General features: G+C 46.8%; 5 protein-coding genes across 12 annotated transcripts in view; 2 read left to right on the forward strand and 3 right to left on the reverse strand.

The window, feature by feature from the left end:
- Positions 1 to 5,256: 5,256 nt before the first annotated feature.
- On the reverse strand, positions 5,257 to 5,615 carry LOC120657168 (ubiquitin-like protein 5). The gene has a single exon (XM_039935435.1). It carries the CDS (start codon positions 5,613 to 5,615, stop codon positions 5,382 to 5,384), a length of 234 nt encoding a protein of 77 aa, XP_039791369.1. The 3' UTR covers positions 5,257 to 5,381.
- A 1,321-nt stretch (positions 5,616 to 6,936) lies between these two features.
- The window catches only part of LOC120709379 (disease resistance protein RGA5-like), a 39,304-nt gene continuing 21,810 nt past the window's right edge, over positions 6,937 to 24,430 (forward strand). For 2 of the 4 annotated variants that reach the window (XM_039995042.1, XM_039995030.1), the window contains exon 1: positions 6,937 to 7,230. Coding sequence is in view for 2 of the 4 variants with exons in the window: in XM_039995012.1 (XP_039850946.1) it covers positions 7,342 to 8,207; positions 9,988 to 12,109 (2,988 nt within the window). In the remaining 2 variants the exon portion in view is untranslated. Of the gene's footprint in view, positions 7,231 to 7,332; positions 8,208 to 9,987; positions 12,122 to 12,679; positions 13,143 to 24,430 lie in introns of those variants that run through there. The other 2 variants (XM_039995012.1, XM_039995006.1) reach the window with 2 other exon arrangements.
- On the reverse strand, positions 15,223 to 17,412 carry LOC120647464. Its single transcript, XM_039924270.1, has 2 exons — positions 17,349 to 17,412; positions 15,223 to 16,009 (listed from the first exon to the last, which is right to left on the reverse strand). Exons 1-2 carry the CDS (start codon positions 17,410 to 17,412, stop codon positions 15,531 to 15,533), a joined length of 543 nt encoding a protein of 180 aa, XP_039780204.1. The 3' UTR covers positions 15,223 to 15,530.
- Positions 16,640 to 22,617, reverse strand: LOC120709414. Of its 5 annotated transcripts, none has more exons than XR_005689664.1 (4): positions 21,841 to 22,616; positions 21,449 to 21,561; positions 21,303 to 21,360; positions 16,640 to 17,218 (listed from the first exon to the last, which is right to left on the reverse strand). XR_005689664.1 is itself a non-coding variant. In XM_039995050.1 (4 exons), exons 1-4 carry the CDS (start codon positions 22,412 to 22,414, stop codon positions 21,327 to 21,329), a joined length of 591 nt encoding a protein of 196 aa, XP_039850984.1. In that variant the 5' UTR covers positions 22,415 to 22,614; the 3' UTR covers positions 20,902 to 21,326. The 5 variants fall into 5 exon arrangements, 1 of the variants encoding a protein (XP_039850984.1); XR_005689661.1 differs by having other exon boundaries at positions 16,640 to 17,228; XR_005689662.1 differs by lacking the exon at positions 16,640 to 17,218 and adding an exon at positions 20,863 to 21,185.
- Positions 17,639 to 19,783, forward strand: LOC120709437. Its single transcript, XM_039995068.1, has 3 exons — positions 17,639 to 17,909; positions 19,456 to 19,520; positions 19,622 to 19,783. The coding sequence occupies exons 1-3, from the start codon at positions 17,663 to 17,665 to the stop codon at positions 19,769 to 19,771; spliced, it is 462 nt and encodes a 153-aa protein (XP_039851002.1). The 5' UTR covers positions 17,639 to 17,662; the 3' UTR covers positions 19,772 to 19,783.

Genomic DNA, 24,430 nt, shown 5'->3' on the forward strand with positions numbered 1-24,430 from the left:
GGGGCTGTGCTAGATCTGATGCGTGACCGACCAAGTCTTAGCTTTAATCCGTGTCCAAGTCTCTGCTAAACCACGCTGCCCACTTGGTCGGCCGTCTGGGAAAATAATTGATGCTCTCAAAGTCTGAAACCTGCTGTTTCGCCCAGCGCCGGGCGAAACATTTCTCCAACTTTTAGAGAAGTAGTGCCTGCCTTTTGCTGGATTTTCAGAGCGCAGCGTGTGCATGTGGCAATCGGATCATGGGGAGCGCACTGATCCGTGCCGTCTTTCCGCAGCCTTTCCGCCCAGTTTCAGATGCCCATGATTGCGGCTGCCTGTCGGCGGCCACGGCCACGGCCACAATCTCGCTCCGGATATGATGATCCCCTTTGCCCTTGCCCTTTTCTGTTTTCACCCTCGCGGGAGGAAGAGGAAAGGAATAGAGGTGAGAGGCGAGAGCATCTGGTCTGGTGACTCATGCGGTCATGCCCCATGAATCCATGATAATCTCACCCTGCTGTGGCCCGTTTCAAAAGGAAAAAAAATCATCATACTGGCAGCAGGCAGCTGACGCCACCCTCCAGGCGCACTGCGTGGGCTGCGGCGGGCTACCGAGCCGCGAGCGAGGCCACCTAGCAACTTTTACTAGTGGTAGCTCGACAAGGACGGCAGGCTTTAAACGTGGCGGCGACGCATCTGCATGTGTTCGTGTATGGTATGGGCAGCACCGCAGCATGGGCACGCGCGGCGACGCCAGAGAGCGCCTGAGCCTGAGCCTGAGCCTGAGCTGCTGCGTGCTGCGGCTGCGGGGCGCGGCCTGCCTGCGTGCCTACGGTGGTGCTGGGATTGCGTAGCAGGTGGCTGGAGCTGGGCGCAAACAATTCTGAATCCAGCCGTGCTGTCAATCTGTCATGCACGGCCAAGGGAGGCAGGGAGAGGGAGCCCCGCTAGCCTAGGGCATTTGCGACCCTGCTCGCCCAGAGACGGACCACCCACCCTGCTCTGCTTCAACCCCATCGAGCCATCGACCTCGGGCTCCGCTCCGCTGCCCGCTGGGGGCGCTCCCCGTGCGCGCCTGCCAATCCGGCGGCCACGACATGAGAGATGCTCAAGCTGGCTGGCGAGGAGTGCAGGGATGAGGGAGGGCGCGGGAGCGGAGCGGCCTGGGCCTGGCAGTGGCAAGTGGCGGCAGCGATCAGGACAGCGCGCGGCACGTACCCTGCCTGAATGAAACGAGACCACGGTGTGGTGGGGCAGCGGCGCCAAGAGTCAGCGCGGTTAATGAGGTCAGCACGCTCCTTCCCGTCTCCCGCCCCTCCGCGGTGGGCGCGGCGCGGCACACTGCGACATGCCGCCCTGCCTGCCTGTGTCGTGTGCGCCAGCGCCGCGGTGGGCTCCGCGCGTCGCATTATTGCCGGCGCCATTTGTTTATTATGCTCCTAGTAGAGGACGGTGGTGCGGAGATCAAGAACGGGACGGAACGGGTGCCCGGCCCGGCCGTCCGTGCGGGTGACGCCAGCGGCGGCCGCCGTGGGTGGCCCCGCCGGCAGCCACTTGCTGACCTTTCGTGCTCGCCCTTTGGCCTTTCGAAAGATAGCAGCTCTCTCTTCCTTCTCCCCGCCCGGACCCAGGTGGTAGCATGGGGCGGACGCACAGGGGGGCAAAGTGGGCCATGCCCCCCCCCCCTCAATTTTTGGAAACCTCTTATATCTACTTTTCGTATATTGTTAAATATAGAAAAAATTAAGAGTTAGAGTGGGCTAAAACTAACATCCCAGCCCATTTCGGCCTCCTCCCCCTGCGCGTCCTCCACCTTGGGCCATTTTCCTGCGCGCGTCCTCCTCGTCGGCCCGATTCGCGCAGCCCAATTCGGCCTCCCCACTTCCCAGCCCCAGGCCGACACCCCGCTGGCCGCTGCCCTAGCCTGCCCGACCCCCGACGCCGCCACGCCGCCAAAACCAATTGAGGAATATGATAAGAATATCCAAGACCAAGTGAGAAGGGCTTATATTTTGAATGGTCCGTGCCAACCAAAAGGTTAAAATTTCCCTCGCAGACAATATGGCCAAAGATTAAGATCCTTTTAGAGAGGAATGGTATGACACATATGATTGGTTAGAGTATAGTGAGTCAAAGGATGCATCGTATTACTTTTATTGTTTTCTTTTTAAGCAATCAGAAAAGGGTGATAAATATGAAGCTTTCACTAAAGTTGGGTTTAATAATTGGAAAGATGCAATTGAAAAGTTCAGATCTCATGTTCGTGGTGTTAATAGTGTCCACAACAATGCTCGGTTGCATTTTGATTATTTTAACAATCAAAGGCAAAACATAGATAGTCTCATGTCTAGTGCTAGTCGTGAGCTGAGGAGTTCTATAAAATTCGTTTGATTTCTGCATTGGCTTGTACAAGATTTCTGTTGATGCAAGGCTTAGCTTTTCGTGGTCATGATGAGTCAGCTAGTTCGTTAAATAAGGGAAATTTTCGAGAGTTGATTGATTGGGTGAATGATAAAATTAAGGAAGTGATGGATGCTTTCAATCGTGCTCCAAGAAATTGCATTATGATATCTCCACATATTCAAAAAGATCTTGCAAAAAGTTGTGCTCAAGAGATCACAGAGAGAATCATTGGAGAAATTGGAGATAGGAACTTGTCTATTCTTATTGATGAATCACGTGATATTTCTGTTAAAGAACAAATGGCTGTGCTATTGAGGTAAATATCTTTGTAGTATAGATGATATTGTCTCTTTATGTTGTCTTGCCTAGCTAACTAATTTTCTGTAATGTAGGTATGTCAATAACCAAGGCCATGTGGTGGAACGATTTCTTGCTCTCAAGCATGTCAAGGATACTACATCAGATGCTCTAAAGGAAGCTCTTTTGGCCCTTCTAGATCATCATGGCTTATCTATATCCAAGATTAGAGGCCAAGGATATGACGGAGCATCAAACATGAGAGGTGAATTCAATGGTGTACATGATTGATATGGAGCTTAAATTCTACTTAGTGGTATGTCTACTTCTTTTATTCCTATAGTTTCCTTCTTTGAACTTTTGCCACCAGACGGTCTTGTTTGATTTTAGTGTGCTCTTCTTGGCCCCCCTTGATTCTCGTCCTGCGTTCGCCACTAGCATGTGTTCGTAAAAGCTGAAAACAGTAGGAACCCATTCGCGTGTTCGCCGGAAATAAACCCGTTCCGCCGTTCGCGCACACAAGTGGGCTGCATCTCCACGCTCAGAAACTCCAACGGACGTGCCTCTAGCTCCCGTGATCCCGTCCTCCTCGAGACGGAACACAGAGCAAGCACACCAGCTCGTCCCGTCTCACGTGTGTACGCCTCGGGACCAAGAAACCCGAGGCCTACGCCACCACCAAATTCCCGGCTACTCGAATGCAGCTCGCACGCCAGCCAATACTACTCGCGAGAAAGAAATCTCCTTGCTTTCAGTGCCCAGGGCAAAGCCCAAGCAACAAAGCAAGCGGGCGGCAGCACAATCAATCCATCCACGACGCGATCCCAATCCCGACGCCTGCCCTGTCTGCCCGCCCTTGCCGGGGTTGTATTTTTTTTTTCACACGAGGCTCCGGTTCGGCCCGGTGCAGTTTTGTCACGTCTGTTTGACCCCGCCGGCCGGGCCGGCCAGCGAAACCCGCCGGCACTTTCTCCCGTGCCGGCTTTCGGGGGTTTTGCGTTCCCGGGGACGGCGGGTTTTTTCTTTTTCCTCTTTTGTGGTTTCGCACGGTCAGAGCTTCGCCTCGGTTTGGACGGCGCGGCGACACGGGCTTGTGGGGCAGGGTGGAGTGGAATGGAGAGGGTCTATTCCTGCCGAGTGCTGAGCTGTTTGTGTGTGTGCACGAGCGGCCTTGGGCGTCGGTGCTCTCTGCGTGTCGTGGGATCGGGGAAGGTGGTCAATCTACGGAGGAATCCCGGGTTTGCTGGACATGTGTTTGGTGTGCCTGGCTGACCGGTGGGGCCGCGCAGCAGCAATGATTGACGGTCAATACTAGGACTCCCAGCCGTGATCCAGCGGTTTGACCAGAGTGTTCACTGTTCTCAGTCTCACCATGCGTAGGGGTGTGGCTTGGTACCCAGGAGCAGAGCAATTCTTCGTAGGAAAAAAAATTACTTGAACAATTTGTAGGAGTCATTTATTCGTGGGTCATTTTCAGGAATTGTCAGTTCAACTGGGCCGTCGATGGACGTGGGCTGAAAATGGGCTGGGAATCCGGCCTGACGTAAGACGCCCTAGGCTTTGATGTAATGCTGATGGAAAAAGTCTCTTTTGCCTCCATCAACTTTGGGCAAAATCCGTTTTTTTCCCTGAATAAGAAAACCTAGATAAATCTTGATAAACCTTGATAAATATAGACGAATCTATAGATAAACCTAGATAAATCTATAACCCAGTCATACATGATCCAATAATCATAAAATTTTTACTACATCTCAATCATATAATGATTATCAATCATATAATGATTAGCCCATCATAAAAATTTCATCATAATTGGATGACGGAAACTGCAGCTATAAATTAATTATAGAAAAGTATATATCTAAAGCTACAGCAAAAAATTGTACTAAAGTATACCATATAATATTTTCACTGCATAGATCTACTCATGTGGAGTCCAAAAAAATTGGATTTCCCATTTTATGATTTTTTTATGACTTACTATGATTTTTCAAAGATTCAGTCAAAATAAACATAAAAGAAAAAAGAAAAACCGCTGCCACGTCAGTGCTCAAATCGCTCAGGAGATCATGTGTCCGGTTTCAGGAGTTCAGGGAGTCCGGTCGGACGGTTTTGTTGTTCAGGGAAAAACAGATTTTGCCCAAAGTTGAGGGAGGCAAAAGAAACTTTTTCCAATGCTGATTATCCCTCCTTATTAACTGGGCCAGCAATTTCTAGGCCGGGCCTAAGTCAAAAAAATAAAAATCTTTCAATGGAAAGGGGACCGTCCTCGTAGGTAGGAGGATGGTACCTTTCCCCATCTCGCCTCGCAAAAAAAAAAAACTTTCCCCATCTCGCAAAGCGAGATCACGAATCAACACGAACAATCTATCCTTTCCTTCAAAAATCATGCGATGCGATCCTTCTTCTGATCCTTCAAGCCTTCGGCCAGATAAAAACCATGCAAAAACCAGAAACGACAACGAAGCGATTGGGCACGGAACTACGGAAGAAACAACAAATAAAGTAGCAGACTAAGGTTTACCCATTCGACTGAATATACCACATCACATCCGTTCAAAAAGAAAAAAAAAGAATATACCACATCACATGATCCGCGTACATAAAAAAATTATGAGGACGACGACCCGGTGATCCCTAATACACCTGATCGAGGAGATGGCTGCCATGCTATTATGTTAGTACTACCACTACCACTGCTAGTTGTAGTAGAGCTCGAGGCCCATGCCGTCGTGGATCTCGTAGTCGGCGAGGGTGATGTGGTCGTTGTAGATGGTGTACCACTTTTGGATCCGGATCTTGTCGGCGCGCGTCCCCGTCTGCGCCGCCACCAGCGCCGCCACCAGCCGCTTTAGGTCGCTGATCGTGTCGTCCTCGTTGCACTTGACACGAACCTTCTTCCCCAGCCGGTCGTTCAGCACCACCTTGATCATCTCGCCCGTTGCCCTCCCTTCCGAGTTCCGGCGGCGGCGGCGGCAGCAGAGAACGCGCCGGGGAGGAGACGTTCGCGATGCCGCCGGGCGGTCGAGGAAGGAGTTCTTATCAGGGGATGAACGCCTGGTAGGTCGGTTCGAGCCTCGCGTCGGCACCGCCGTACCAAACCGCGCTCGCTCCGGTTCCGCCCCAGTTTTCCTCAACTGCTACGCGGATTATTTCTTTCTTTTTCTCACCTATAAACGTGAGCCGCACGGATTTCTCACCGCATCGGAATAGGAAAGCCCGCGTGCCTGCGGAAGCGAAGAGCTCTGTGTTATCAGCATCGGCGTTGGAAGAGCACCGCCTGCGATTCCCTCCATGTAATCTCTGTTTTTCTCGGAACAGTTTGGGCCTAATATATGGGTACGGCCCAGTTTTAATTGTCTTGCACATGGTGCCCCTTTGGCCCATAGTTGATCGTTCCCGTTGATCAATAATTTATCGTCGTACGAAAGGGCCTGTAGGCTAGTGGTTACAAAAGTCTAGTAACATTTGAGGTCCTAGGTTCGACTCACCATGTGAGCGAATATTCTGAGATTTAACGGCTTCGTGCTTTCAGTGGTAGGCGACGTTCCCGTCGACAGCGAGGCGCCTGTGGTGACTTCGTCAATCTCGAGGATTTGCCGGCTCAGTCTTCGAAGATGTTCATATGGATAGGGTTTGCGTACATGTGTTCATAAGGGTGTGAGTGTGCGTATGTTGGTTGCGAGTGTCTTAGTTGTACTGTGTAATCTCAAAAAAAAACATTGTCGTCATGTGCGAAAGGAAAAGATCCTAGCAAATTAGGGGTGTCAAATCACGGGTCAAATATATATACCCCTAATTACAATATGGTCAAATCACGGGTCACCGCTAATTAGGGGTGTCAAACAAAGACAGTTTATAAAACCAACCCCAGAACCCGTGCTAGGATTCTGACGAATCTAACGAGGTATTTGACCGCGTGATTTGACTGTAGCATCGCTGTAGCCAATCATCGATTAATTACTATTATTAAATTCGTCGCGAAAAGTTACACCCATCTCTAAAGAGATTTTGCAAATAGACTTCATTTAGTACCTCATGCGGAGCCTAGAAGTGGTCTTCTATAATCTCTAGAAGAGAAACCAAACAAGGCTGTTGTAATTAAACTATCAAGTTTTTGGGAGGAAATTACATAGACAGCAGCCGTTTGAACGCATACGAGCTCTTAAAAGATGCGAGAAAGGTGATGGCCACCAGCCCACCAACTCCCTACGACTACAGAAATATATATATCCCTTTCCTTTCGCACATGACGACGATGAATTATTGACCAACGGGACATTATATTGGGGGTACTATATCCACAGCATTTGCTTGACCTCTCCCAGTTCTTCCCCACACGCCACCTCCGTCTAGGTCGCCGGCCGCCACGCGCCTTGCTCAACTCCAGTGATCATCTGATCAGATCAGGCCGGCGGCGGGCCAAGCGCAGGGACCGGCCGGGGTGCATGAACCTCTCCGGCCGGGCACGCGGTGGCTGTGGCGAGCGCTTTCGTCGGCATCAGGGTTGATTGAGTGGCGGCCGTTCGTCGGGCCTCGGCGGAGGAGGCAAGTCCCGCACCACCAATCTCAGTATTTCTCTCCCTTACCTCTTCTACTCTTATCCTCACACGCTTGTTATTGCTTCTGCCTGTGCTGATTGGTACACAGGGAGAAGAGATGGTGAATCCATCCAAGATTATCGAAACAGCCGCGGGAGGCTGCCTGGGAACTCTGGTCACGAAGCTCGCTTCCCTGACACTCAGTGAGATCTCCCAGCTGAGTGATATCTCCGGCAACATCGACTGGCTGAAAGAGGAGCTGCAGATCCTGCACGCCGTTCTGCTAGATCTGTCAAATGAGGAGAATCCTAGCCACCAAATGAAGCTCTGGAAGAACAAAATAAGAGAGCTGTCATATGACATCGATGATGCCATCAGCGGGTTCCTGCTCGCCTCGAGCAAGGAGCAAGATCCCGGACTGCAGCACGACCCAGGCTTCGTTGACCGCATCATGGCGACCATTCGAAGCTGCACCGACCGAATCAGAAGCTTACCCTCTGATTTCGGGATCACCCGAGAGATCAAGAAGCTCAAGGATCGTGTTAGTGCGGCAGAAGACCGGCACAAGAGGTTGAAGACAGGGACGAACAGTGATGCTGGCCCAAGCTATGATGCTATTCCTATCCGGGATGTTGCTCAGTATGCGGATCCAGCTAGCCTCGTGGGCATTGATTCTCCGAGAGAAGAGATCGTCCGCAAGCTCAGTCTCCAGGGGACGGACTCTTCAGTGAATCCGCGCATGGTGGTGGCCATTGTTGGATTTGGAGGCCTAGGCAAGACTACTCTTGCTAAACAGGTTTTCGACAAAATTGCAGGGAACTTCCGCTGCACAGCTTTCGTGCCTGTGTCAAGAAACCCTGATATCAATAAGGTTCTGAGAGATATATTGTTGGATTTCAATTGTGGCGACTCGGCCGAAGCTCTACGACAGCTTGATCAACGGCAACTCACAAATAAGCTCAGGAAATACATCGAAGGGAAGAGGTAAATATTAAACACAAGTTTTCCTCGTGTATTTTTTCTTAGCCTGCAAGTTTTTCAGCATTTCAATTATTTATCTATTTTAGGCCAATCGGTTGTTATTAGTTTTTTTTGCATAAAACGTACGGCATAAAGTACTCCTTTGGCCACAAAGTGTCGTTTAGGACATCGTTACAGTCCTTAATGTGTTACTTTTGACCACTAATATTTGTTGTAACATATTGATGAAACATAGTTAATTTATACTTATAAATCTACATTTTAAGACAAATCTATTCATATCATTTTCAAAGAAACATGATATATGAAAGAATTTTTTGATCTAAATAACATCCCGTTGGATTTTACAAAGATCTAACGGTCTACTAACTCCTATCTATTATATATGGGCTTTGCTTCGGTACATCGAAATGACTGTGGACCGTTGATCTAATGTCATATTACCTCCTAGGAGGTAATAGTTTTAGTTTCATTTTAGTCAAAAGTAGAGAATTAGATCCAACTTCCATGCATGATTAGTTGAGATCTAATATTTCTATTTTTTTCCCTCATCACCTGGCCGGTCATCTCCTAGCTCAAATCACATCACACGTTTGCTTTTTCCCCTCTCATCAGGCGACATTTGCAAATCCTATCTCATAACATGGATTTGGTAGAAAAGAGTTCACCTGGCCAGTCATATCCCTAACATGGATTTGGTAGAAAAGAGTTCACCTGGCCAGTCATATCCCTAACATGGATTTGCAAATCACGTCATGCACCCATGCATGTATGTAACGTTTGCTGATTTTGCCTGTCGCAGCATGATATCTTACAGTTAAGATCTATTAGGCGAAATATCTTGTAATTAGCAAAATGTACGATGGAATCAATCTATCTGATTTTTCTCCAAGCCATCAGAAACATGTTTGTACACTTTTTTTTTATTCTAACGTGACAACAACTAAATGTAACATGCGGGTAGTAGATTGAAATTGAACCACCTCCGAGTAAAAAGGGTCCCAGCCCATGCTAGATTCCCCTGCGTGCATGGCCGCATGCGCTTACCGACACAGCATGTAAAATCTTTTTTTGCATTTTACCGACACCATTAGTAATATCTTAACCATTAGTACTTGTGTATGAAATATGTCAAATCATATGGTCAGTGTTGTGCTCTATGGTTTGACATATTTATTATTTTTTTAAATATCGCTTCGTTGGGTTTCGATCGTTTTCGATCAGTCTTTGACCGTATATTTTCGTTTCCAAAATTACCGCAATACCGATACCATTTTTATTTCCGATAATATCATATCATTTCGCTTCCGATGAAAAAATGTGAAAGTGAAAATGATAGAGCCTTTCGCCGATCGTTTCCGATCGTTTTCATCGCTAAACACCTTCATGCAAACCGTGCAAACAATGCACCTGATATGTTCCCATAATAAATATCTAATTAAAGAATTAGATTCATCTATTACTATATTAATAAGAAAGTGTTAAGAACCAACAGGCTAGCTTTGAGATGTGTGCTAGATCATCTCAGTTAGGTTTAGCTTTTTGGGTTTGTTAGGTTATGCAGGTTGTATTTGCCATGAAGGAGCAACACACATGTATATATAGGACACTGTTTGCCTTTTATGTGATTGTGGACTAAAAAATAGGTCCATTATCCAACGGTAGATAGTTCGTTACTTTAATTAGTTTGTATAGTATATATGTCTCAGTTCGCCTGCTTTCTCTCTTGTTGTATGCCTCTTTAAGATTTATAATATGATGACCATATTAAATTGTACAACAGGTACCTGGTTGCTGTTGATGACATATGGAGCAAAGATGCATGGAGGATTCTAGGTAGTGCACTGTTCAATAATAATAATGACAGCAGAATAATTGTCACGACACGCAAGAATGACGTTGCTGAAGAATGCTGCTCTTCTAGCATCGATCATGTCTACAAGATGGATCCTCTTGACAAGAATGACTCAGAAAACTTGTTCGTAGAAAAAGCCTTTGGCCGCAAAGGATGCCCTCCTAATCTGAGAGATGTTTGTGGTAAAATCTTGAAAAAATGTGCTGGGTCTCCACTAGCCATCATAACCTTGTCTGGTTTGTTGAGTAATAAGGTGACAGTATCTCAGTGCGAGGAGGTGCTATATTCTCTGAGTAATGCAGTTCCGGAGGACTCTGATGTTGATGCGATGAGAAAGATATTATCTTTCAGCTATTTCGATCTTCCTCATCATCTAAGAACATGTCTATTATATTTTAGCATGTTTCCGGAAGATATGAAGATTAGAAGGAAGCGTTTGGTAAATATGTGGATTGCTGAAGGGTTTGTTCATTGTAGTGATGGAAGAAGTAAAACTGAAATTGCTGGTCATTATTTTGATCAGCTCATTAGTAGAAACTTGATCCAGCCGGTGGACATACAGTATGACGGCCAGGCACAGGCTTGTCGGGTTCACGACACTATTTTGGATTTCATTGTGTCTAAATCCCTTGAAGAGAACTTCGTTTCGTTTCTTGGTTATTATCAGTTGGGCAGACCAGATGACAAGGTTCGTCGCTTATCTATCCATTACAAGGAGTTCCGAGATGGCGCAGGACTTTCAGGACAGGATCTATCTCATGTCCGGTCACTTTGTATTTTTGGGGAACCTCTGCACAAGACTTGTACTGTTTCTCTTCGGGGGCTGACTAATCTGCGAGTTTTAGATGCCAAGGATGGTTCCCCTTATTATACAGAGCGTTCTAATGGATTTGATGTGTCAAGGTTTCCTCATATTGATTTTGATGTGTCAGTCTCTCCTCACCTGAAGTATTTGGACATGTATGAACTTATGCCGATGGTAATGTCAAGAGAATTTTACACAAGGGAGGTCTTAACAGGGATTGCAAACCTGCAGTATCTAGAAACACTGGACTTAAGCACTGCCGATGTAACGGAGTTGCCGTCTGATATTTACAAACTTCAGCATCTAGTGCGTCTGTTCATCCTACCAGACGTCAAACTGGCCGCTGGCATTGGACGAATGGAGGCCTTGGAAGAGCTGAAAAAGATCTCTATATACAGCTTCTATTCACTGGAATTCCTGCAAGAACTAGCCCAGCTAACCAAGCTGAGGTCAATTCACATTCGCATAGAAGATGGTCAGATCGGTCTTGAACAGGAATTGGTCTTAATATCTTCAATTTACAAACTAAGCATGTGCAACCTTCATTCACTTAAGATTGATGTGTTCGACAAACGTGGCGTTGAATATGGCACGTATCCTTTGGCCATGTCTGAAGCCCATTCCTCGCAACATCCTCTACAAAGTCTGAGGAAGTTCAAAATGAGGCACGGCCACCTCACTAAGATTCCAGATTGGATGGGCTCACTAAATCACCTTGAGAAACTAGTGTTGGAAGTCCGAGAAATGGAGCAGAAAGATCTTGATATCCTAGGAGAGTTGCCCAGCCTACTATACCTCTTTTTTGCAGTCATTGAGTGCCCTAAAGAAATGTTAACTTTCAGGGAGAGCACAGGATTCCATTGTCTGAAGTATTTGGAAGTAGGCAATTTCCGTAATGGAGCGGTAATGCTGGAGTTTCAAGCTGGATCTATGCCGAGGCTTGAATACCTAGAACTTCGCATACACACGTCCGACAGTACCTTATGTGGCTGTTATGTTTCGGGCATTGAGCACCTTAACATGCTGACCACGGTTCGCGTTCGGATTTTAGAGGAACTGAATCAGGATGGGGTGGCGACAGATGTCGAGTCTGCTATTACGAGTGCAGTCGACAAGCTTCCAAACAATCCCACACTCAGTATTGAGGTGTGCTCAGTCGTCCTGCAACACGACAAGGCCTATAACATGCGTGTCGGGCGGAGGAGGAGCAGGCGGTTTAGTATAAGTAAGCGGAGGCATATATAAACGTTACTGCAGGTAAGGGTACTTCCATTCCCCGGAAAATATATATACTGTGGTTGTGACTTGTTTGCAGCATTATCTGTTTCACAGCATAAATAATTTGCCTCATGCTCTCAGTTGACGTGCGGCGTAGATAGATTCTATAGAGTTGGATCACTTAACCTTGCTAGATGTAAAGCATACTGCACCGATGGTGGATCAAATGCTACTTGTAGATGGCAGAGGATGCTAGTATTATTCTCATCACTTTGCAAAACTTAAATAATAATGCAATAGGGAACTCTGCACTTCCTTACATATACTCACTTCTGAAACTCGCAACATGCTATGAATTTGTCGTGCCAGGACTTTTGTTTTGCTGTTGTTCTGGCTTAAATAAATAAATATGCAGTCACATCCATGTGTTATATCAAACGTATATATGCCACTCCTTGTACTACTAATGCTAATTCTCTGCTCTCTTGCAATTGCGAGTGCCTTGATTGTGCATTCGTGACTGTTGGGAGACCCAATGCTGCAGTGCCTCCTATTACCTGCTGACACATTTTTCATGTGCACCTTATTTTACTACAGGACTTTTCACTTTGTTGCTAAGCACAAGCAATACTCGTGTACTGAATTACTGCTACTCATTTGATGCAGTTCTGGGCCTTTGGGGTGCGGCATGCTAAATTGATGATCAAGGGTGAGCCTTTGAAGGTTACATTGTGGTTCTCCGGGTTTCATGTGCTCGTCAGCAAAGAAAAGGACCATCACTTCTACTACTGTTTGTGTTAGTGTGACAGCTGCGCGAGTTTGTTGTGATGCTTGCATGCTTGTTAGTCTTAAACCTTGAGGTATATCTGCATTTTTAAATTTGAAACTGGTAGCATCCAGATGTATGTTTCGCTCTATTTCTGTGCTTGTACGTTGAACATTGTCTGTATTTCTGTTACACCTACTTTCGGATTCTGTAAAACTATGTGTGTGCGCATTGAGAATTGAGGATTCTTTGAAGAAATTGTGTGCATGTACTGGTTACCAGGCCAATCATTCTGCTTCAGCATTCAGACTGAGTTGGCTTCTGAAATGTCATGACAGAGCATATGCACAAACAAGCTCCCGTTTTTGTTATTACTGGGCTCCGAGCTGTGTTTGGGAGAAGGGATGTCATCTGCAGTAAATTAAAGGTCGTCGGACAGTGTTGACTCCGTATCCTTGATTACAGAAGATAGGATTACTAGTACCGATGCAAGTTTGTTCTTTAAAAACACATTTGTGATGCTTAACTGAACAGATAGAGAATGCTATTGTAAACCCAGCCATTTCATACTGGATTATTATCATCCTGTATGATGTTACGAAGAATTTCTAAAGGCTCAAAGCCGAAGGCATGCAGGCTTTTGCTAGGCTTGCACACGCGGCCATTCCATTCCACGAAACGCACAATGCCGGTGCACAGAATGGCTTTAACTTGGACTTGGTAGGTTAGGTTAGGATTGGTAATAAACGAGACACATTCATAGAACACATGGTGACGAGGATCGCAGGCGGTGCTAACCTGACCTTTTGGCACCAGCAACCACACTAAGAATGTGGCAACTATGGTTGATACTTGATAAGCTGTAAGGAGAGGTAAAATCTTGACTATGAACATATAAAAAAAACTTGACTATGAAATCTGGACCAATTGTTGGGAAATGTTCTCGATATGGACAAGAAATAACTCTGTGTGGCGTATGGTCACCTTATTTGTGTCTTCCCTTTCAAACAATAGTCATGTGCCTGCTTAGTCGCTGCGCAGTACGAGTCGAGTTGATCCGGCTGGTGCTCGCCCTGGCAGTTCGTTGTTACCAACCGTGTGCTAGATAATAGGCAGTGACGCTTAAAAAAAATACACACGGCCATCGCTCTTTTTTTAAAAAAAAAATAGAAAAGAGTAGCAGTTTGTGCACTACATGGATGTTGCCCGGCAGCACAATGTCCCTCAGCCACGGACGCGAGATGAATTCGTGCGCACGGGTACAGTACACGTCGGATGGATGCACGCGGGACAGGCCTGCGTGCTGGCCTGGACGATCACGGCGGCCTTATCCGCCGTACGGGCGGCGATCAATTATTGATCGCTGTGGCGCCGAGTACTCCTGCTAATGGGGCGGGGTTTGACGGATTTTTTGGGTGGGTTTTAATACGGGTACTATTGGATGGGTGGAAACGGATGACACTATAAAACAGGTTGGGGCGGGTTGGGTTGACGACACAGACGGATTGGGACGGGTTGGAGCGCTATGGTAGTAGATCGGCGCGTAAGTCGCATATCATCTTTTGTCGTGACTTCGGATTGGGGCGGGTTGGGGCATTGGGCCGACGGGGTGGGTCGGGGCGAGTGGTAGTTAGGGCTCTTAAAATATGGGTATGAGCGGATTTGGGGCGGGGTCAACCCCATTAGCAGGCGTAGCGCCGAGAGAACTCGCCACCCAAAAGGCTACCCCAGAGACAGAGAGGTCGCAGTGCATGGTCGTCATGCAAAGATTGCCTTGCTAAACCTGATATTTATAGCTGCCTGGACCGGTCAGTGCACTGACCGGATGGGAACACGGTCAAGGCGATGACTGGAGGATGACACGGCACTGCTCTGTAAGCAACGGTAAGAGCAGGATTAGTTTCTTCGGTAAGCAAGCAAGGGCTGTTATTGGCGAGACTTTCTGGCCAGGGGTGCCCTGCCAATGGTATCGTCGCGAAACGGTTGGCGCTTGCCGGGGATGACGGTTGACGACGGGTGCTAGTGTGCTAGCCTAGGTTGGTTCGGCACCACAAAGACATACGTATTCCTTCTTGCTGCAGACAAGGATCCTCTGAATTTGCAGCTGGGGTAGCGCGCGCGCAGGCTGATGAGATCACCGATGATTGATGTCCCTGCAGACTTGCAGAGGTGAGTGGAGACAATGCGCTTGAAGAGAAACAGGTCAGAACAGCCGGCTCAGTACATTTAAAATCTGCTCCACGACAATCAGTTTTTACAGTCGACGGATAGCGACAACGAATTGGCCGCTATGCATAGCAGCATATTTGCATGACGCTCTACCTAAACTTGTAACAATGTCATACACGACGACGTCACCTGCTAGTGTTTTGCATTCTGTTCAAACATATATGTGATCCACTAGCGAATCAACGGATGAACAATCTTACAAGTACAACAAGTCAAAGAATCTCTCCTGTCTCTCTCTCCCAGATCTCCTCCCAACAACAAAAGGGTAACGAAGACGCTGTTAAATGTCACGAAAATCCAACATCAACTGCACTACTCCTAGATGCAGTAATCAACTAGCAGTCCCGATCGAAAGCTAAATCCTCTGTCGTCGAAGCGAAGCAGCTAGCTATGCAGTGGCGCCCGCAATTGGCGCCGTACAAGTCACGGTCACGGTCACGGTCACGGTCACGGTCAGTCCTGGAACCCGGTGGTCCGCTTCCAGACCGCGTCCCGCACCTTGAGCGTCCTGCCGACGCCCCCGCCCCCCTCGTGCACCGACAGCGACGCGGCGCGCCGCCGCCACGCGAGCTCGTGCGGCGGGATCACGCCGTCGGCGGCGGCGTCCTCGTCGTCGCCGACGCCGACGCCGTCGTCCACCTCCCAGTCGTCCCCGGCCGCGGCCGCGGAGCCCGTGTGGTGGGCCCGGTACTCGCCGGCCAGGATCTTGGACCAGTCCGGGATGTTCACCGGCAGGGACCCGTGCGCGGCCCGGCCGGCGGCGCCCGCCAACGCCGGCGCCGCCTTCCGCGCGGCCGCCGCCACCGGGAGTTGGCGGGCCCGCGGCGCCGGCGCGGCGCTCGGGGCGAGCGCGCCCCAGATGTCAGACTCGTCGAACTCCTCGCCCACGCCGGTGGAGGTACGCGCGCTCCGTGGCCGCCGACCGCGTGCTCCTCGCCATTACGAAACTGCCACCACGTGCTCCGTGGGTGACCGAGACGGATCGCAGCGAGCGGTGTGGAAGCAGAAGCACTAGAGTGGTGAGACCAACGAGAGCCGGGAGGGATTGGAGGCGGAGAAGAAGCGCCCGCGTGGAGTGGAGAGCTGGAGAGGGAGGGAGGGGGAATCAGCGCGTGCGCCGGTGGTTGGGCCGCAGATTTATACGCGCTGGCGCTGGCTGGAGGGGCCGAGAGCTGAAAGCGGGTGGAAACGGATAAGGCCGCCTGAGCAACTCCTGGATCGCTAATTCGCGCTCGTGCCGCTGCGCGCTGGGCCCAGCTAGCAGCGAGTTGGGTTAGGGAGGTGCCGCCACGTTGGTGGACGACCGGCGGCCGATAGAGGTGGTGGGCCCAATGCGTTTTTGTTTCGGATAGGCGGATCAGCATTCAGCAATTTAAATAAACAAAAATACTCGGGCGTATGTGATGACTGGAAAGAAGTCAAGTCTATACCCGCACCAGGTCACCTCAAACACATGAGCAGGAGAGTTTCTACTCACTCGTTCCAAATTATAGGTCGTTTGATTTTTTTGACACCAAATTTGACCACTCGTCTTATTCAAAAAATTTATAAAAACATAGTCAAATTTAACTCATTCTTGAAGAACTTGTATTGACTAGTAAGTTGGCCCGTGCTAATGCTACGGGTTAATAAAATAAACATATTTAAGTGCAGCACCATATAATTCTACTCAAAAAAATACATACAGGGCTATGATAAGATCAGGAGCCCGAGTAAATAACCACGCCAACATTGCCACCGTCCGCCCAAGCTCCGCCTCCACGTCACCGGCTCACCTCGACCTCCCTCCGCTCGAGCTAGTTATAAAAACCGAATCCCCATGGGTCCCCAATGCTCATGCTCGCTTTACATCTGCACGTTCGCCGGTGTACTCGCCGGAACGCCGCCACGCCGCCGCTTCGACCCGCCTGTGCCGCCGCGGGAGCGCCGTGCGCCGCCCTTCTACTGATAGGCACATTGTGTGCCCAGCTAGCATGTGTGCCAGGATTGTTTATCCAGCAACCATCAGGGTCATTACCAAAGGCACATTGTCTTGGATGTTGGTGATACCGCTAAGTGCCTCTGTCTTGGATGTTGGTGATATCGCTAAGCGCCGGCCGTTTCTGAGTAGGCATGTCCATAATAATCCAACACAGATGGACCTTAACATACCTTCATAGGAAATCAGAGAGTCATGTGCTTACTCTCGGAGAGAGAAATCACAGGGCAACCAGGATTATTACACAATCTCATTAGATCAAATCTAATATATATATAGTAGCTCTATTTTACCTCCTGGGTATAGAATAATTATTCTGTACCCGAGCCGCACCGTCGCCCTCCGCGGCTCCGCCATCCGGGCGCGCGCCCGATGCCGCACGGCCGCCGGGCCCCGGTTTTCTGACGTCGTGCCCCACCTCCTATGCGGTTTTGCTCTGCCCGTCCCCCCTGCCCCACCTCCTAGGCGGTTTTGCTCTGCCCACCCCCCCCCCCCACACACAAAGACCCAGCTCGCCAGATCCCGACGGCACCCGACGCCGCCGCTCCCGATGGCACGTTCCCTCCTCCCGACGCCGCCCCTCCTCCCGACGCCGCCCCTCCTCCCGATGGCGCTCCTCTCCTCCGACAGCACTCCCTCCTCCCAGCTCGCGATCCGTTTCCCGACACCGCTCCGCCGTTCCTCTCCTCGCCGATCCCGTGACTGGCGCCGCCCGCCGCCAGCTGCTGGCCATCCCCCGCATTCAAGGCGGCGCCCTCCCGTTCCTGTCGCCGCTCGCTCCTCCCATCGCCGTTCCGCGAGTCCGATCCGTCCTCCCGTCGCCGTCGATCCCTTTCCGCCTGCCTTACGATCAGGTGATTCCCCTCCGGCTCAAGGTCCTCTTCAATTTCCTCATCTTTTGTTGTTTGTTGGTCCTGACCATGTAACCCTACAGAGGTTTACTGTTGGTTGTGTTCATGAAACAAGGAATAAGAACAAATGTAAAAGCAAACTATAGATGGAGAAACTTCGATTCCAGTCAGATATTCTTGTTAGTCTGCTAGCGTGTGCTGATACTTGAGCCTGGGAAAAAGGTTCAATTCTTGTTAATCTTAAAGAGCTTGCAGAATGCCAAATTATTGGCTATCTGTTTTCAACTAGTATGTGCATAGTTAAATTGTTGGTGGGTTGGATGCTACTGGCATATTTGTCTTATACTAGATCTTATTTTTAACGAGAGAAGTTCTGGAGGTGTGTTTGAGGCTGCCGCTCTGTTAGTCTATCTGCCCTGCAAGTATGAGGATAGTTGGGTATGTGAAAATGGGCCTTCTTACAGTTCTATGCAATTGGGGATCTGCGCTAGTGATAGATTTGGATAAAGATAAGTCCTAAAGTGAATTTAAGTTTCATAAGTGGATTAATGCAGGTTACATTTTGATCATATCTCCTTTTTACAGCATCCATCATGCCAACCAGACAACATCTTGTGTTTGTGGTTCATCCTGCATCACAACACACAATTAACCTAACAAAACAACCCTGACTTATAGAAATTCAAAGATAATTGCTTTATATAGAAATTCAGGAATAGGAACCACAGAAAATGATTGTGTCAAATACTATTGATATTACTGGAGCTATAATAAACTTGAGTAATCCATAAATTATCTCGATTACTTGTTTGTTCACTATGTAATTGGGTCTAATACTCTAGGTCTAGTCTAATGAACTGTTTCCAAAACCGGCTAGCCTGTCAAATGCTTATATGGTCCAACCTGAGCCATGGAGGCCCGATCTGAATCAACACACGTGAAAGGAAAAGATTCTTCACGGGATTGCCAGGCTGGGAGTCTCTTTGCTAAGTAATTGCTACCTTGATTTGTGAAAATGAAAACAGAAGCTGATATTGAGATATACAGATCTTAATCCTTTAACTTACGATATGGTCACATACCACATGGAAGGAAACTTCCACAATAAATCTGTCCACAAATGGTTTTGCTTTTATTTGTTTTATAGTACTGGTAGTGGTAGTGGATCAGTATACCTCTGCTTAAACCATATATTCTCTGGCCTAGCTGTTAGGTCCTGTGGGTGTTAAGAAGGAAAAAAAAATCTATTTTTGTTTCCATTCGATATAGTATCAACATATTTTATGGTCTTTCTTATAGTCATTAAAAGATTATAGAACCAGTAGAGAGATCACCTTTATGACTTACTGGATTAGTCAGTAGAGTGAATGCCAATCTGGACCTTATATTTTAATTGACCCAGTGTTCTAAAAAGTGCCTGATTGGCTGTTTGTGCCTGGTGGTTTCTAGTGCCAGATTTCAGTTTCATTGTTTGTTTTATGATCTTTTGCTGCTAAGTCTAAATGTATATTCTGATAGCTCTGCTTTGCTATTTTCGTTAACTCTTCAGGTAAAGGTTTGGTTACAATGAAGGGTTTTAACGGATCATTTCCTAATGCTGTGTCATCTGCTAAGGTACAAAGAATATGCATTTTCACATGTGGATACCACTGTTGGGGCTATTGTTTAGTGTTTACCAATATCTCATATTGATAATTTTGCCTTCTCTGCTCTAGATATTTGCTGTTCTTGCTGGTGTTCAAAGTTTGGTAGCCTGCTCTTTGAGAAAACTATGTGGAAAAGATGATAGTTTGTCTTCGGGAATACGTGCATCTCAATTGAAAATATTACACTATCATTATTATCATATTTTGCATGTTAACTAGTTTTTTCATTCACATTTGTTATTTGCAACTATGAAATTAACACAATGCTGACTCCTTATTGGAAAGTACATTTGGAAATAAAATTGCTAGAGAGAGAGAGAGGAGCTCGCTGCTGGCGCATGCTGGAGGGAGGAGCAAAGCTCTGTTGTCAGTGCAAGGTTGATGATAATGGCAAACACAACAGGTCGGCTGGGCAGGAAACAGATTGTGACAGCATAAACTTATTCCTTGAGTTGCAAAGTCTGTGTTGTATTAGTGATGCGTTCCTCAGGATTGAAAGTTTAGCCTGCTTCATTAAAAATATTACATTTTGTAAAAACTATTGTTCGTTAGGTGGCTAGTCTCTGATAGGGTCTCTTTTTTGTCAAGGGCCATGTATCTCTGTATGTATGTTCTTTTCTTTGTGATTAAAAATATTCAGCAGAAGCCTCCTTGGTGTTTCCTCGCGGAAACATAAATACCAACAGTTCATACGACTTTTCTTTCACTATTTACTACAAATACGTACTGTTTTATCAATGTCTTCAGCGACAACGAGAGCAAATATAAGACAGTTCCTTTCTCAAGTTGGGTTTTTTATAGTTCAACATGGTATTAGTGATAAGTTCAAATATTTTATGCTTTCTTTCATGATTGTTTATGTAAGAGAGTAAGTAATTTAATCCATGACCTGACATGCCGATACAAACAAATGGGAACTCAATTAGTTGTCATATCACTCAATTCCAGAACTACTTTATCGCCAAAAAAATTTTTTGAGTCACACTTGACATGTTTCACGTCTCTGTGAGAAGAGAGCATCTGCCTTTTGCCTCCTGCACGCTGGGGGAAGTGAACCGCAGCTTTGGCCATTCTCAAAAAAAAAAAAGAAAAGAACCGCAGCTTTGACCGTCAGGCGTACGCGGAGGAAACCGCCTGGGCGGACGCGACATGCGGCCAAAAAAAACAGAGGAGCCGACCCCGCTCGGGTGCGAGGTGGACGCGCGGCGCGCCGCTAGTTGGCCAGGGTATGGATTAATATACCATACCCAGGGTATGGAATAGCGGTGTCCTATTATATATATATATATGTATATATATATATATATATATACAGGAATAGCCATTAGCATGACCAGATATTTCTGAGATTTTTGACAGCAAGATAAGTTAGCCAATATGTATAAAGGAATAGCCATTACCATGACCAGCTGTTTCTGAGAATTTTTACAGCAAGACAATAAGATCGCTTGGTTTGCAGACAATAAGTAAGAGCAAGAAAACCAGCGAGGAAAAGTCTATATGCCATTAAGTATGCGTCCCAAAGGCCTAGCCCCGCATACCTTCATTGTGCCAGAGCTTGAGTTCTAATGCTTAGTTTCGAGAAAAGTCGAGAACATTTAGGTAATAACTAAACATGTCAAGAGAATCAACGCTGAGAAGAAAAATAAGAGTAAATATGAATGGTGCTATAGCATAAGACAAGGACAAATAATGTACATCGGGTACATAGTATATACCAATCAGAGTTTCGAAATGAGGATATGCATACCTTGTCATTTTTCCTTGCTTCTAACTAACTCAAAGATATTATTTTTCCATACATGTCTCTGTGCCAATAGAAAATCAACGGACCATCAATGAATCCCCTTGATGGCAAAAGAATGATTTGAAGAGGCAATGGAAATACAAATATACCTGTTCGGCAGTACTGCTGCAGCACTACGGGTGCACGTTTGGTCTTTGCTTTGTAACCGCAGGTGCTTAGGTTTACAGCCAAATGGCTTAGCAGCTGCAGCCGGCCAAAATATCTGAAACAAACAACTTGATTTTAGAGCATAACAGTACTCATAGATATTTCAATAGACGTAAACTGCACACATGATTGCACAAATCTATCTACTAATTAATTGAGTCCATATTGAAATCCTTCCATTATAAATTTTACAAAACACAGCAATTAGCAAAGGTGTTACATGATGCACGAGGATGCTAATTCATATGCGGCATCAATTATACACAGGCGCAATTTGTTTTAAACAAAGCAGGAGAAATCAATCATTCTTGGGTCGAATCATAGGTACACGTACCGTAAATGTCGGAGATGGGATGGTGGCTGCCACACTCCCTCGCTGGATACCCGTCCTGCTCGCGCCGGCCACAGCTTTGCTCTGCCGGATCTGACAAGAACAGCGAGCAACGAATAGAGGAGGAAGCAGGAAGAGGACGACGTGATAAAGAGAAAAATGCCTGAAACTCGACCAAATCAAAAGGAATCGCTCCCAAACTTTGCACAGGTGATCTCCATGGAGTTGGTAAGCTATCCCGAAAGAGTCATGTCTCAATTCGAACTCACACTCCGGGAATTTCAGATCACGTGCAAGAATGCAGTTTTTTCTCCCCGAAAAGAAATTGGTTCGATTCTTCGTGCTCCTGTTGATTCAATCAAATTCACTCATGGAGTAGCATCAGCACAGGTCTTTGCACGAATCAAACCAACCAAAAGCTCCCCAAACACTTGGATTTAAGAAATCGAGCCAAGAACAAGAAAAACTGCACGTGCCTTGTTGGTGGGTCGTCGCCTCCTCGTCCTCGCTGGCGGGATCTACCGCGGCGGCGGCGGCTGAGTCGCCGGCACTGGCGCGATGTTGGCGGTCCACGCATCCCTAGGGTCACGCGATGTATTCGTGGCCCTCGAGACCCTCAACGGAGGTGGGGTCGCCGGGGTGCGGAAAGAGCCACAGCCTCCAAATCCAGCCGGACTCTAGGGCTTCGCGCCCCTCCCGCCACGGCCTAGCGTCGCTCGGCGGCGACCCCGCGCGGTATCGCCTAGCGGCGGCGACCTCGGCCGCCTGCACGAATTTGAAGACACATACAAGGAGATATGGCAAGAACATTGGACATTGCGTGTTCTGAAATTCGTCGAGACAGATTGCAGCGCTGGGATGAAATGGACATAACTCTCTTGTTCGGAATCAGTTTTGGGCGAATAAGGACTCGTTGGAAAGGAAAATTCGTGCACTTCGCAATGGAGCAATGTTTCAGTACATGTTCTGTTCTGGAAATTGAAAGAAAAAATTCGTGAAGATGAGGCAGCAATGGGACAACGAGGAATTGAAGGAGGCGACGACGATGAGAAGCAAGGATTGGGACCATGACTTAGTACAAGAAGAAGTTGAAGGAAATTGAGGCAACAAAGGTAAAGACACATTGAAGATGATATTCATACATATGAGGGAAGGACTTTAAGAATTTCAAGATGGTCCATCTTCTCCTTCCATGCCTAGCATCATGCTAAACATGGGGGAGGATTTCGTGGACAAGGAAGAAAGATCTCATGGAGTAAGATAATCACGGTTGCCACAAGATGCTCATGATTCTTCTTCCATGCTTAGCACAATGCTTAAGTATGGGGGAGGCCGCGCTACACTTCATTACGAGCATCGAGAAGGACGGTAATTCTTCCTCAACTCTCTCTTTTTCTAAATGCTTGTACATATATGCCTTCAACCATAGATGCAACATTTGTATATATCTCTCAACCTATCACATGGCTTCTAGGAGGACAACCTAGTTTTGTTTTTATTTTCAATAAGTGTAGGATCACCATCACTTTGTGGTCACCACATTGATACATTTTGGCAATGCCTTATGCTTATGGAAAAATGATGAAAGTTGCTGCTTTGTTTTACCTACGCTATGTTGTATATGACTTGACCATTTGCTCTCAATTAAATGGAATTAAAATGATTAAATACCGGCTCTTTTATTTGTGGAGGTTAAATGACTAAATTCTAAACCCACATATTCTATGTTGCTCTTTGATTTAAGTCTACCGATGACCTTATACTTTGTGTTGTTTAATTTGAAAACTTAATTCCTATGCTATCTACATTTGTGAATTTCTTGCAAAGTTCTACCTACCAAAGCCTATAGAAACATATTCTTTCATGATGAAACCTTTAGATTGCAAACTTATATTTTGATGAGTTGGATTAAGATTGATTTCTTTGGTATGAGACTAAGAAGCTGGTCGTTCCGTTTTTTTGTGTAACCTTCTTTTTGCTAGCCTATTTATCCATGCATGGTGAGTTTCTACTTCGGGAATCTTACAAACCTCGCTGGATATCCACCCTAAACCAAAAATATATTTTTGTGATTACCTCCTTGACCACGACCCACTTTGAGTATGGATTATCATTTCGACGGAATCAAAAGAATCAAGGGCATCATATAAAGAAAAGTTTTGGGAGACAAGGCTCCCCGAGATTCAAGTGGTTCTACGAAGAAGAAGGTGAATTTGAGATATTTACCCTAGCTAGTTGGTTCTCCCACTATTCATACGCGAGGACGAGCATTCGTTCAAGCATGGGGGGATGACTGGGTAAGTATTCTATGTTATCAAAAGTTCTAAGGAGCAAAAAGAAAGAAAAAAAAGAGAAAGAAAGAGGAAAATAGAAAAATGATAGAAAAAGAAAAAAAGAGAAGAATAAAATGCTCCTTAGCTCTTTTTGGCTTCATTAATTTTCCAAGTTACTTTGAAGAACTATTCCATACTCAAATCTTCCAACCATGTGCAATCCGATAACGAGAACTTCATTTGTGTCTCGGGATCATCCATTTGCCACTTGCACATGTCCACCTATCTAAATATGTGTGTTTCATCCTTCCCCCTCTCCA

Source organism: Panicum virgatum, chromosome 1K, assembly GCF_016808335.1.
Source record: "Panicum virgatum strain AP13 chromosome 1K, P.virgatum_v5, whole genome shotgun sequence".
In the NCBI taxonomy this organism is placed as follows: Eukaryota; Viridiplantae; Streptophyta; class Magnoliopsida; order Poales; family Poaceae; genus Panicum; species Panicum virgatum.